We start from the raw sequence: 14,565 nt of genomic DNA, 5'->3' as shown, positions 1-14,565 counted from the left end.
CACTTCAAAGAGAAACATTCAGTTTTTTGTAGAGAATATTTGAAAAACGTAGTGTTATATTACGAAATGTGTGTGTTTTTAAAAATAGATGTATATTAGCTTACTGTAGGCGGCGCTAAACACATTTGAAGTCATGGATTCGACTCTCCTTTCAACCAAATAAGACGTAGAAGAAGAAGAAGCTAGCATAGCCGAAGAAGAAGAAAGCAGTAGCCGAAGAAGAAGCTAGCATAGCCGAAGAAGAAGCTAGTATAGCCGAAGATGAAGCTAGCAGTAGCCGAAGAAGAAGAGAGCAGTAGCCGAAGAAGAAGAAATCAGTAGCCGAAGAAGAAGAAAGCAGTAGCCGAAGAAGAAGCTAGTATAGCCGAAGATGAAGCTAGCAGTAGCCGAAGAAGAAGAGAGCAGTAGCCGAAGAAGAAGCTAGCATAGCCTAAGAAGAAGAAAGTAGTAGCCGAAGAAGAAGAGCGCAGTAGCCGAAGAAGAAGAAGTGCCCCGGATTGGCGCTCATCTGGAGGCAGAAGCAACCGGATCAAGATGGACGACCCTAAACACATCGGCCCTCTCAATGGGAAGTTTGAATACAAAAAACACCAGGACGGATCAATCGACCGACAGAAGGTGGTGTGTACACTATGCCGGAAGGAGTTCTCGTTTCACCGAAGCACGTCCAGCTTAAAGTACCACATCAACGCCAAGCATACATTTGCCGGGGATTCATCTGCGAGTATTTCTTCGGCCGTCTTTCGACAAAACGCCCTAACGAAGCGCCGGGGCCTCAGTGAGTCTTTCTCTTCAACAACTGAGTCAAATTATCGAAGATGTGTGCTGTTTAAAGGTGAATAAAGACAGTAGCCATGATCCAGGTTAAAGCAACACAAGATGGGGGAGATGCTAGATGTCCACCATCTTTGTACCAATTTGTAGTATTGACCTATGAATGGCGGTGATGTGATTTTTAAAAAATGTAATTGTTTGTTGGTATTTGTTTTTCTTCCAGGGGTGGACGAACGCCAAGAGTCTTATGAGGGAATGTCACTGATCCAGACTCGCTCCAACCACAACTACATCCCGGACGCCGCTCTGCCACCCGGTGAGACCTGGCTTCAAGGCGGACCCTCGCGAGCCGTTCTTTCCCTGCCTTCCTGTCTGTGCCTCCACGATTCCGCCGATCCCGGATCTTCTGGTGACGAACGAACGGACCAGTGGAAGGTGTACGCCAAGTGCCACCTTCAGCAGGGTATCATATTTGGGCCGTACGTTGGAGAAGTGTCCAAAGGCCACATGCCGGCAAGCCTTAAATATGCCTGGGCAGTAAGTCGCTGCATGTTTTGGGGTGACACTGCGTTGGGAGCATTTAGGAATTCCAAAACTGACCCTTTTTTGTGCTTTCCAGATCAGGAATGATGTAGATTTTGTCTACGTTGATGGCTTTGATGAAAACAGATCCAACTGGATGAGGTGGGGTTGCTTTTAAAGCGTTGTTCATTGTCCAAAACATATTTATTTACATATACTTTGACTTAAAAACATAACATTTTGTATATGTGTGTGTTTTTCAGGTATGTAACATACAGCAGCAGCGAGGCCCAACACAATATGGTAGTTTTCCAGTTCTACCGGAACATCTACTACAAGGTTTCACAGCCCATCCCGGAGGGCGATGAGCTCAGGGTCTGGATCGGCCGGGATTACGCTAAACTGCTGGGCCTCAGGATGGGTGAGTTTAAGATGGCGTCCGCCGCGTTTCAAAGAAACGACGCAAACGCTTGTAGGGATGGCCCGATATCGATACTGGAAAGTTTTTTTTTTGTGCGTGTGTCATTTTAGGTTATTTTATTAATTTTATAATTCTATTAGAATTAAAATTAGAAAGAAGAAATAAGGCAGAAACAGAGTATTTTATTGTTTTATGTGCGTTCATTTAGCAAATTAAAATTCATGAAGCAACCTCCCACACAAACATAACAATAACATTCCACTTAGCGTCCAATGTTTTGTTTTGTTTTTTTTTTTTGCTGTGTCCAGGTGAGAATGTGAAATGTGAACTCGGCGATAAGGAAACGGTTCTGCAACTTCTGCCGGATATTCAGCTGGTGACCCTCCCGGAGGCCGGCATGTCCTTCCAGACTGGAGACCACAGCCAATCACTGCCTGTCATCAGTGACGTGACCACTTTGTCAAATCCAGATGGAAATAGTGATTCAGGACAGATCTCTCACTCCGCCTTTACTTCCCCAATCCCAGGTAACGATTGTTTGCTGATTTGGTTTGATACACCATCAATAACTTCAAGCCATGCTTAAATATTTGCATAAATATGTTATATGTTCTTTGTAATTATGTTCTACAATGTTCGCTTTTTGAAAGCCAAAACAGTAAATGTGCAAAAATTCCAAAAACATGCTAGGTTAATTGGCGACTCCAGATCGTTCATAGGTATGAATGTGAGTGTGAATGGTTGTTTGTCTATATGTGCCCTGTGATTGGCTGGCCACCAGTCCAGGGTGTACACGGCCTGTCGCCTAAAGACAGCTGGGATAGGCTCCAGCGCCCACGCCACGACCCTCGTGTGGATAAGCGGTAGGAAATGAATGAATATTTAATTCTAACATTAAATTATTTGTCTAATTTTATCTGTAAAAGTGTTATACAGTTTTATTTTTTATTTTATTTTTTAATTATTTTTTTTTTACAGTTTTATTTATTTTCCCGAATAGGACATCCGACTTGCAAGTCATGTTGCCAGCTTGCAAGTTAAAAGTTGAAATACTTAGAAAACAACGCTTGGTGGGGCGCATGTGGCCCCCGGGCCGTAGTTTGCCCACCTCTGCTTTACAGCCTCGGCGCTATCATAAAGTAGTGTTTAGAAGATGACGTAAACAAGACATTTACTGTGTTCTATGGCAACCTTGACGTTGTCTGATTAGCATCATTTTTCCAAATGTGTTTCTTCCATACTTTCGAGCCAAATGCTTCTTGTAAAGATGTTCCTTCATGGCAGTCATTAGTGAATTTATCAGCACAAAGAGCAGAACAGGAAGTGGGCGTCCCATCAGTTTCTTGTTCTCTGCAATTGCTTTGTCCATTTTTGTTTTAAAGCTTCCTCTTTTGGAAGAAAGAAAATGAACATCCAGCAGCAACACAACATTTAGTCATGACTACTATTTTGAAAATAGACTGAACCAAAAATGGACTGAACCAAGTCGACATTGTGTCTCTGCTTTAGCTGAGAGGCGTCACCCCGATGGCGAATGTCATTTTGGCGAATGTGCCGTTTGGATTCAAAACTCAAACAACGTAGAACTTGATTACAAACAATATGGAACATATTTAAGCAAAGTTAATTAATCAGGTTTTAAAGTTGGCTGGAAAATGCTGTGGAGTTTTCCACGCCGTCTGTCAGCCATGGATAACGTGGGGGTGGTCTTTTTCCGTACCCCCTCTACAGGCTCATCCGCTCAGTTGACGGAAGCCATCGTCAATTTCCTCATCATGGATCTCCAGCCTCCAGCTCTGGTCGGTGGAAAAGGCTTCACGGAGCTGATCCACTCCCTGCTTCCGGCCTACAAGCTCCCATCCCCGTCCCTGCTGGAGAAGCTCCTGAATGACCACCACAGCAGGGACAAGAAGCTCCTCGCTCAGATGCTGAAGACGTCCAGCGACAAGCAGAACGAGACCGTATCCGATTACACCGCGCCTGTGGAGTATGAATGCGGGAGACTCACGCGGGCTCCCAGCGAGTGGGAAGACGTCCCGTATTTTGTCACGTTAAGTGTGGACGTTTGGGTCCACAGCTGGGAGGGCCACAACGAGGGCTACCTCACCCTCTGGGCGCATTACGTGGACTCAAACATGAAGTGCCAGAACGTCACGCTGGCAACGCAAAGACTCCGAGAGAGCGACGCGGCAAACAGCTGCCTCCAGGGCTTGGAAGCCCAAGTCAAGATGATGGCCCAGGAGTGGGGGGTGTCCCAGTTTCATCTGGTCCTGCTGGGGGGGAAAGGCAACAACAAGATGAGACTGCAGATGATGAATAACGCAGAAGAAGCCTTGCGGTCAAACTCCTTTCGGGAGAAGGGCAAGTCTGCGCCGCCCACGGAACCGGGTCCCCCGAATGCCGGGCCTCTGTTTGTACCGTGTTTCTTCAGCGTGGTGCACGGCTGCGTGGAGGAATTGATGTCACACCCGCTCATCTCCAAGACCCTCTTCCAGTTCCAGGCCGCTCTCTTAAATCTCTTCCCGGCATCGTGTCAACGCAGGGACTCGTGTCGTATTCCGTTAAGTTATCACCAGAGCGCGTTGGAAACGTTGACAAAACGGGAGCAGGCGGAGCTGAGGTCGTGGGCCGCCAACTGCCGCCCCACGTGGGACAGGCTCTACCCTCTGCTGAGCACCCTACTCAAACACGAAAGCCTTATCGCTAGCTTGGTAAAGCAGGTCAAATACGAGAACCTCACGGACGAAGACGTCGCTTCGGAGTCCGGCGCGCGTAGCTGTTGCTATGCGAATCCCTCGCCCGCCGCGGACGCGTCAAACACGGTGCCGCTGCACTCCGAGTGGAAGATCTTGGAGGAGCTGTGCTCGGTGCTGAAACCGTTGGACGTGGCGTGTCAGACGCTGGCCAAGGACGCCTTCCCGCGCTTGTCTCTCATCAAACCCATCCTCACCGGCTTGCTGTCCCGCCACCTCGTGTGCCGGCCGGGGGACCCCGGCATTTTGACCGACATGAAGCAGATGGTGAGGCAGATGTTGGCCAGGCATTACAACAACCCGGAAGTCAACAGGATTTTAAGTGTGGCCTGTTCCCTCGACCCCCAGTTCCACGGGCTGGGGTTCATGAGCGAGAAGGTGAGTGTTACGGTTCACATCGAGTAGCGCTGTCGTTAGTACCTCACCTGGGGGGGGGCTTCCAGTGTGATATTTGCATGCTTCCGTTTAGGCATTGGTCAGTTGCCGGTTTCAAGGTATTCCATGGTAAGATTTTGGGTATACTATTTCTGTGTTGTAATTTGTATGCTAAGAAATGACCGTTTTCACGTTCAGTAAAATATTTCGTTATAGGAATAATCGTAGGAATATCTCACCGCCCATGCCTACTTCCAGACCTGCCAACATGTAGGCCGCACCGTTGTTTTTAAAACTCCGCACACATTTGGATTAGGGATTGCATCGTGACAGTGTAACACATTTAAGCAGACTAGCTGTCCTATCTAGTCTTTGAGCCCGGTGGGATGAGTCCCAACATCGTCCAAGACAGGGGTGGGCAAACTTTTTGACTCGCGGGCCGCATTGATTTAACTAAATTGACGGGGGGGGGGTACCAGACTATATATTTTACAAGTAATTGTAATGGTTTTATTTCATTTGAACATGCATCAGATTCCAATTGAATGCATCCCATAATCAGTTCCCAGTTCCACATGTCCAAAAGGAGTAGGAAGAAGCAAAGCTTATTAAATCCTACCCCTTCATCTGGTACTTTTACAATCACTAACTGTTACATTTGTTCACTTCCTGCTTTCTTAATATAGTTTTTTATTTTTATTTTCTATCTAATATCACTAAAATTTTACAAAAATTTCAAAAAAAAATCTAAAAAAAATCACTAAAAATATATATCTAAAAAAATTTTTTTTTGTCACATACCAGAGTACTCGGTGATATGAGCATCCAATGCCATAATGGGTACCATAGTGCGTGTCAATATAGTGATATATATAGCACATCATGACTGGTTCAAGACTCTTCATCCTTGTATTTAGCAAACATCAACTGCTTGTATTGTTTCTTGAATTGGCTCATCGTTGTGCATTGTTTGATTTCCTTACTCAATCCATTCCATAGTTTGATTCCACATACTGAAATGCTATGGCTAGCGTAACGTAGTCCTAGCATAGAAGTGTTTCAAATGTACTTCTTCCCTGAGATTCAATGAAATACTTTGGAAGGAACGGGCGGGCCGTATTTAAAGACTTGGTGTGCTGGAGGTGGCCCCCAGGCCATGGTTTGCTCACCCCTGGTCTAAGACAACTGAGATTTGGCTGTTTTTCATAAGAATGTGATTAACGTTGGTGTTGCTTTTAGGAGCAAGCGGAGACTTTTGATTGGCTGAAGAAGGACACCATCAGGATGGCCGAAGACAGGAAGACGCACAAATTGAAGAAGACCTACTCGACCTCAAGCAAGAGGTTCCTGTCCTCTGAAAGACCAGAATCAGAGACTCACTTCTTGAAGAGAAGCAAACTGGGTGAGATGGACTTCAGGGAAACGGAGGACGAAGAAGAGCTGGATCTGCCCGAGCTCGGCTCGCTAGGCGAAGTGTCCGGTATGGAGTTCCTGCTCGGAGACCTGTTCTCCACGCCACGGAGCAGGCAGGACTCGGTGGAGGAGTCGGTAGACTTGGAGATATCGGTCTTCCGAGCTGACAAGGGAGCTTCGATGGGAGTGGAGCCGCTCCATTGGTGGAGGACAAAGGCGGTGCAATTCCCGATGCTGGCTAAAGTGGCGCAGGCGTACTTGGCCGCCCCGGCGGTGGCGGGCAACATGGCGCAGGACTTTGTTCAGGACCGAGCGGGAGCAACCAACAGGAAAAGAGACAGCATCCCGCCGGAAAGTTTGGACGCCATCCTGTTTCTGCACCACAACCACATGATCAGACACAAAAGTAAAACATGAATTCAAAGTTGAGCTTCAGACCCGTCGCCTGTTGAGAAGATCCGCCCTCAAACATGGCAGCTAAAAGTCCTAGTTGTCTTCTGAATCAAGACTTGTAGTTCCATGACCGTGCTGTGTTTGGTATTTCATAAAACGACAACGACGTGTAGTTCCATCCTGATCAAGAGGATTGAATAAAATGTCAAAGCACCATAACTTCAATTGCAACAACGTTTTCTTTTTAATTACTGTGGTTGTCTTGCAGGCTTTTCCGCCGTCTTATTGGCCTGACCTGGTCTGGAAGAACAGCGCACAGACCCCATGACCCCTTCGGGATTCATAAGCATTCAGCATGGAGTCTGCTGTGAAGTATTGGAACGTACTGGAAGTATGGATAGTTTTTATTTGAGAATGGCTTTTGGAATGTGATACCGGAAGCATCGATCCTCGCATTTGCTAGCCGTGGTTACAATGTCACAGGCTGCCTGTTCTTCCTGGCCTGGGCTAATTTCCAGCAGTGCACGAAGACGTACAGTGGATGGATGAACGTCAGCATCGTGATCAGACACAGAGTCATGTCCGCCTGCAACACAGAACCACGCTTCCGTTATATTCCGTTATCTCACCGGAAATCATATCGATGCAAACTTGGGATCATTTAGAGCAGGGGTGTCAAACTCGCGGCCCGCGGGCCAAATGCGGGACGCTAGTTTGAGGCCCCCCCACCTTGATACCAAAGTTTAATGTTGAAATGACAGCTCAAAGCTGTGTGCACACCGGACATGCCCCGCCCATACTGTTACCCTACCCTGTTACCCCGCCCTGTTTTGCTTTGGATTAGCAATGAAGCTAAAGGCTTATGACGCCGGGTACAAATAAAACGGAAAATACACGTCAAGATAAAGCATCTCATCAAACATGTTGTTAAAGTTACGACGCTGCTCCCAGATGGAACTGAGTACGATGCTAACTTGCTAATTGGGTCAAATGATTAAGTTTCATTAATGTTCATGTTAGAGGTTAAATAACTTAATACTGTACATTTGAATCTGAAAAAAATAATTTCTCTACCAACTGTATGTGGTTTCTTAGGTTTTTATTATTATTTTACTTATTTATTACTTATTGATTTATTTATTGTCTTTATTCTTAATTTGTTTATTTTTTTATCTTATGTTATTTAAAATATTTGAGAACAGTGGAATGTTTTATCAGATATTTTGGTGTGGAAAACCGGAACCAAAGTACTGAAAAAGTGTAGGGTATAGCAGAAGCAAAGGCATTGAAGATGATTTTTTTTCCAGTTTTTAATAAATGCATTTTGGTTTTTTTTTTGATGGGGCCCAGCTTCACCCAGAACCTAGCTCCGGTGGCCCCCAGGTAAATTGAGTTTGAGACCCCTGATTTCGAGCACCTGTCTGATTATCCTGTAAAGTTTGACTAAAAGTATCACGTAACGGAGTACTTACATAAGTACTGTCCCCATCCAGAGCTTCTTTGAACAGAGCAAAGCAGGGGTACTGAAGCAGGGAGAACACAGCAGACAAACACATGGTGAGGCCGTACAGCTTCCCAAAGTGACACGCCGGAAAGCTGTGGAAAAACACACTCATTGACAGTCAATCGATCCGGATCCCCCTCGTAGGTGAACAATACGCCAAACGCGATGTTTACTCACACCATGCTAATGAAGGCTGCATTTCCCCCGTAGATGAAGGAGCGATTGATGACTTCCAAAGCAAAGGTTAAGAACTGCACGGGCAAAGAAGGAACGGAGGCGCACAAGGAGAAGAGCAGACACTGCAGGGAGGTCAGGAACAGCGACAGGACGGAGGAGCGCAGGTCCGCCTCCTGCTCCGTTTCTCCTGCGCAAGGACAAGTCGTCAGGGAGCCACCAGACTGAGAAGGTACTAGTATTTGCAGTATTTTCAGTTGTCAGAAGTATGTGTGACGTTACAATGATGAGACAGGAAGTATTCCATGTCGTATTTGTCTTATTTTCTCCTACTGTGTCTATTATAGTGAGTAATAGGAGTGTAAATGTAACTATAGGGGTGCTACTTCATGTCCAGAGGGCTCTAATAATGTTACAAATTGCATTTACAATGTCGTAAACGGGGTTTCTATCTATCTTCCATCTGGAACCAACAATGAGGGACACAAAGAAGAACGTTTGATTTGATGCGAGAATTGGTCAAAGGTTGTTTGGCGGCCTTGTTTTCATTGCTGCCGTGTCTTTATGCAACACACCATGCACACTCGCACCTTACTGGCCTCCATTTTCCATTTTCGGCGGGATTGCAATTTGAGAGGCCGCGCTCCCCAAATCCCAGAAGTATGTTCTCGCACTACAAGCTCCGCCCCCTGCGCTCAAAGTCAATTTTCAATTCCAAAAATCCTAAAGACTTACCCGGTGAGAGAGGCTTTCCCTTGTGTCTGTCCAGCAAGAGTCCGTTCCAGGGGGAACACAGCATCCCACACAGCTGAGTGATGGCGAAGGCGTTGGTGTACTGACTCACTGTGAGGGGAGGGGCAGACGATGAATGCATCAACAAAGCACAAAGATTGTCACCGCAAACTAATGGAACGAGCAGACTCACCCAGGGCGTGGTCGTCGTTGGCCAGTCGGACCAGCTTGGGGTTGAGGGTGCTGATGAAGATGTAGTGTCTCAGCTGTACGATGGACAACCACAACAGGTTCCACACGAAGAACCAGGACTGCACGCAGCTCTGGAAACTCTTCACTAAATCTGCTGGACACACAAAGATTGTTTTTACATCGACGAGAGATGATGCTCCGATACCAGTCATCCATGAGTGATCTCGGCCGATACCATCACATTCAATTGATTTATGATTAATGGTGTTGGCCAGGGTCACTGGCAAATAGGAAGTTATTTAAAAATCAACTTTTAAAATACATACATGAAAGCAAAAATTAAAAGTGATTTACATAAGTGTAAAAAATACAAAATAAATTAACTTAAATAAAAACGTAAAATAATAATTTAAAAAATAAATACAAATAAAAATGATAAATAATGTGTAATAATATAATGTAATAATGTAATATAAATAAAAGTGTAAAAAAATATGAAAAAAACAAATACAAATAAAATGACTTAAATAAAAGTGTAAAACAAGATAATTTAAAATACAAATAAAAAAATTAAAATAAAATTGAACAAATTTAAATTTAAAAAATACACACAAAATAAATACAAATAAGGTTTATTTATAAGTGTAAAAAATAAAAATGACTTCTATAAATATGTAAAAAATAAATACAAATAATCATTTAAATAGAATATAAAAATAAATACAAATAAAAATGACTTCAATAAAATGTAAAAAAAAAATAAAAGTGTGGATCGCAACTAAATGATCATTGGAGCCTGCGAAGAAGGCCAAAATTTGCCATACTTTCCATACTGTAAGTTGCTCCGGAGTACAAGTTGCACCAGCCACAAATGCACAATGAAGAAGAAAAACGATGTATAAAAGTCAACCTGGCCTAGAAGTCACATTTTTGGAGGGAAATTTATTTGTTGAAGTCAAAGACCAGATCAGGAGAGGGGGCATTTGTGTTCCGTCTTTATGAGCTGATGTTGACATTGGACATTTTGAAAAAAAAAAAAATACCTTTTCCAGGCTCTTTCACCGCCGTCACATCCTCAGGTGTGCCGTTTGGCAAATTGGACATTTGCATTTCGTCCCTCACCCTCTGCTCCACGCAGTGCTTGGTTATTCCCAACTTCAGCCTGTAAAAACAGCCATGCAATGTGTAGCGTCTTCCCGTGCGGTCCCAATGCCAACAACGGCGTTCTCACCCGTAGGTGTAGCGCGGCGGCACGGGGTAGGGGATGCGTGTGTGGGGCAGCAGGAAGACGGTGCGCAGGATGTGTAGGACGGAGCAGAAGGACAGGAAGAGGAAGGAGCGGTGCATGGTGATGCCTTGTTGGTGCAGAACCTGCACAGGAAAGGATAGAACATGAACACAAGAGAAATAGACGTGACATCGCACTTCCTGTACATTTCAGATGCCGCCAATGCTTTCTGTCACCTTACCTTGATGATGAAAAACACCGCCGCCGAGGAGTCGAAGGCGCCGCAGTAGAGGGTGATGATGGTGGAGCGATGAGCCGCAAACAGGTTCCCAACCTTTCCAAAACACACACAGCCGATCCACCCCCATTCCCAATAATTGATACTTCTGTTCACTCGCAACACAATCCATGTTTACGGCAACGCTTCTGTAGCACAGTAGCACCCAAATAAGCTGTTTTTTGTAAAAGAGTCTCCAGATAAGTATGATTATTTGCAAAATATACACTATATATAACATATATACAGTCATCTCTAGCTACGCTGCAGTTCCAATATGGCTGCCTCACTCTGTTGTGGTTTTGTGGTTGCCTATGGCCTATTATTAGTAAATTTAAAAAAGTAATTTGTAGTATTCTGGTCACTAGGCATCAGTAATGTTACACTAATAAGACATGACATTAGATTACATTACATTACATTATTATACTCCCATTCTGTGTGGAAGTGGTCATTTTTTTGTCCTTATTCCCCACTTTGAAACACTTGAATTGGGGAGGAGGCGGCACGGCGGTCTAGTGGTTAGCGCGCAGACCTCACAGCTAGGAGACCAGGGTTCAATTCCACCCTCGGCTATCTCTGTGTGGAGTTTGCATGTTCTCCCCGTGCATGCGTGGGTTTTCTCCGGGTACTCCGGTTTCCTCCCACATTCCAAAAACACGCTAGGTTAATTAGCGACTCCAAATTGTCCATAGGTATGAATGTGAGTGTGAATGGTTGTTTGAAAAAATGAATGAATTGGGGAGGCTATGCGGTGTAAACATTGAATAATATGAGCATAAATGTGGATATAGGGGTGTTACGTGGGGTGCAACGTTGGCGAGACCAGATCGGGTGTGTGTTGATGAGCGAGGGTCCTCCTGTTCTTACCTGCATGTTTGTCATCAGGAGCATCAGTCCTCCCACGGCGATGCAGGACAGCGCAGGAAACAGCAGGACTGAAAGTGCTTAAAGAGTGGATTATTCCCATTATGTAGTTTTTGTCAGTGACAGTTCCCAGTGTGTGTGTGTGTGTGTGTGTGTGTGTGTGTGTGCACCTACTTGCATTAGAAACGGCCACCAGAACGGTCCCAATGGTGTAAATACCTCTGGAGAGAAAAGCAAAATGACTTGTAAAGGATCAAATATCAAACAATGAGCATCTTGTTAGTACATTTTATATAACGCTATTCAAGGTTAAAGCTTCACAATGAAGTGAAGCCATTATTCATTCATTCCTCAGTGGTAAGCTACATCTGTAGCCACAGCTGCCCTGGAGGGGTCATGTGACGCAAACGTGGCCGCCAATTCGCACCTCAAGCCTCTCAGACCACCGCCAAATATTCATACAGCGCAGGGTGAAGGGTCATGTGACTTGGGTGGAGGACCTGGTCTACTTCCTGAACCACTTCGGTCCAATAGGGTGTCACTTTATTGCATATATTGAAATCTTTCATTTCATTTGAGTTGGGTTTTTGTCTCATAATTATGACTTCATGTCATAAATATTTGACTTTTTGACTCATAGTTAGGACTTTTTTGTCATAATTGTGACTTTTTAATCTCAATTATGACTTTTATCTCATAGTTTTGACTTTTTTTAATCACATAATTCTGACTTTCTATCTCATAATGTTGACTTTTTACCTCATAATTATGACTTCATCTCATAAATATGACTTTTTGACTCACAGTTAGGACTTTTTATGTCATAATTGTGTCTTTTATCTCGTAATTTTGAGTTTTTATTACATAATTGTGACTTTCTATCTCATAATGTTGACTTTTTGACTCATAGTTAGGACTTTTTATGTCATAATTGTGACTTTTTATCACATAATTCTGACTTTCTCTCATAATGTTGACTTTTTACCTCATAATTATGACATCATAACTTTTTTTATTATGACATTTATGTCATAATTAAGACTTTCTGTCTCATAATTTGACTTTTATAATTTGACTTGAGACTTTTCATCTCACAATATTGACTATCACATAATTCTGACTTTCTATCTCATAATGTTGACTTTTTACCTCATACCTATGACATTTTTATGTCATAATTAAGACTTTCTATCTCATAATTTGAACTTTTCATCTCACAATAATGACTTTATCACATAATTATGACTTTCTATCTCATAATGTTGACTTTTTACCTCATACTTATGACATTTTTATGTCATAATTAAGACTTTCTATCTCATAATTTGAATTTTCAACCATTCCCACTCACATTCATACCTATGGACAATTTGGAGTGGCTAATTAACCTAGCATGTTTTTGGAATGGGGGAGGAAAATACCCGGAGAAAACCCACATATTTAGCTCTAAAACCAGCAACATGCAATCTCATACCAAGTGAGATATCGCACTTTTTTCGGGATTCCGGGATTCCACGACTAAGAAACAAGCTGGGATATGATTGGTTCTCACATTGCCAGAAATCTGGTGACCAGGGTGCCAAAACGATCAAAGACGATGCCGCTAAACAGGACCATGAAATTGTTGAGGAAGGATGCGATGGTGAAGACCAGAGCGAACTTCTCATCCTGACCACCGCAGTCTGGAAACAGGAAACAAAACCAATCGTCACGTCTGCATCACTGAGGAGCAAGTCTGCCAAATACACCAAAACCAGTCTCTCTCCCGGTCTTCCAGATGCTCATGGTTTGGAATGGGATAGTTTCTTCGTGGAAGACAAACTTGAGGCCATGGATGGTCAGCTGTCAGACATAATCCCCAGACCATAAACCAGGGACGGATCCGTACAAGAGGCGAGCCACCTCAACTGGTTCCCAGAGCCCAGGCATTCTACGGCGTTCGGTCCGTAGGATCTTAGATTGGTCGCTGATTGTCCCCTACGTCCGTGTCTTCATGTTGCTTCTTACCTTGAACCGTGTCTGTCCGGTTGGTACCCGGAGAACCGGTACAGCGATGAGCGAAGTATCCTTCCTCCTTCAACACAAACACCAAGGAGGCAAAACCGAAGACGATGCCGGCAAAGAACATACACTCCAGCAACCCCGACAGCAGGGTCATCATGTAGAGCGTCTTCGTGGCGGTCTTACGACTCTCCATGCTTCACGTCTTCCGGCGTCCAAGCGATCCGCCAAGACCGAGGTACTCCCTATGAAAACGTTGTTCGGCCGTTGAAGTCGCTTACATGCTAAGTACAAGATTCTGCAAAGGAGACCAGACGTCCTTAAACAAGGAAATTATTGGAGCAAATTCCGTTGCTGTTGGTGTTTATCTCCTGCACGTTCTTGTTCCTGGTTCCACCTCCCATGGTGACTTTATTATTTTAGTTTGGGGAAAATGATGCGCAATCAAAGGAAAAAATTGACAAACATGCCCCCCTTGTGACTTTTGTCGTGTAATTTTGACTTTTTATCACATAATTGTGACTTTCTATCTCATAATGTAGACTTTTTACCTCATAATTATGACTTGATCTCATAAATATGACTTTTTGACTCATAGTTAAGACTTTTTATGTCATAATTGTGACTTTTATCTCGTAAGTTTGAGTTTTTATGACATAATTCTCACTTTCTATCTCATAATGTTGACTTTTTACCTCATAATTATGACTTGATCTCATAAATATTATTTTTTTGACTCATAGTTAGGACTTTTTATGTGATAATTGCGACTTTTTAATCTCAATTATGACTTTTATCTCATAATTGTGACTTTTTTGTCACATAATTCTGACTTTCTATCTCATAATGTTGACTTTTTACCTCATAATTATGACTTGATCTCATAAATATTTTTTGACTCATAGTTAGGACTTTTTATGTCATAATTGCGACTTTTTA

The 14,565-nt window shown here is 43.6% G+C and overlaps 2 protein-coding genes across 4 annotated transcripts; one reads left to right on the top strand and one right to left on the bottom strand.

The window, feature by feature from the left end:
- The first annotated feature begins 206 nt into the window (after positions 1-206).
- Positions 207-10,837, top strand: LOC131129914 (uncharacterized). 3 transcript variants are annotated; one of them, XR_013628167.1, is made up of 9 exons: positions 207-778; positions 998-1,311; positions 1,394-1,458; positions 1,560-1,717; positions 2,026-2,244; positions 3,449-4,848; positions 6,085-8,295; positions 8,366-8,561; positions 10,695-10,837. XR_013628167.1 is itself a non-coding variant. In XM_058073981.2 (7 exons), exons 1-7 carry the CDS (start codon positions 535-537, stop codon positions 6,673-6,675), a joined length of 2,991 nt encoding a protein of 996 aa, XP_057929964.2. In that variant the 5' UTR covers positions 207-534; the 3' UTR covers positions 6,676-8,299. The 3 variants fall into 3 exon arrangements, 1 of the variants encoding a protein (XP_057929964.2); XR_013628166.1 differs by having other exon boundaries at positions 8,366-10,837; XM_058073981.2 differs by lacking the exons at positions 8,366-8,561; positions 10,695-10,837 and having other exon boundaries at positions 6,085-8,299.
- slc43a3a (solute carrier family 43 member 3a) lies at positions 6,886-13,889 on the bottom strand. The gene is given in 11 exon segments (XM_078793665.1): positions 6,886-7,237; positions 8,124-8,247; positions 8,333-8,519; positions 9,065-9,172; positions 9,255-9,454; positions 10,416-10,624; positions 10,723-10,815; positions 11,629-11,705; positions 11,800-11,846; positions 13,178-13,307; positions 13,633-13,889. Coding segments are annotated over 11 exon segments (1,482 nt in total). The 5' UTR covers positions 13,823-13,889; the 3' UTR covers positions 6,886-7,120.
- Between the last annotated feature and the right edge of the window lie 676 nt (positions 13,890-14,565).

This window comes from Doryrhamphus excisus, linkage group LG9 (genome assembly GCF_037039965.1).
Source record: "Doryrhamphus excisus strain RoL-2023G ecotype Guam linkage group LG9, RoL_Dexc_Guam_v1.1, whole genome shotgun sequence".
In the NCBI taxonomy this organism is placed as follows: Eukaryota; Metazoa; Chordata; class Actinopteri; order Syngnathiformes; family Syngnathidae; genus Doryrhamphus; species Doryrhamphus excisus.
This window is presented reverse-complemented; position numbering and strand designations above follow the sequence as displayed.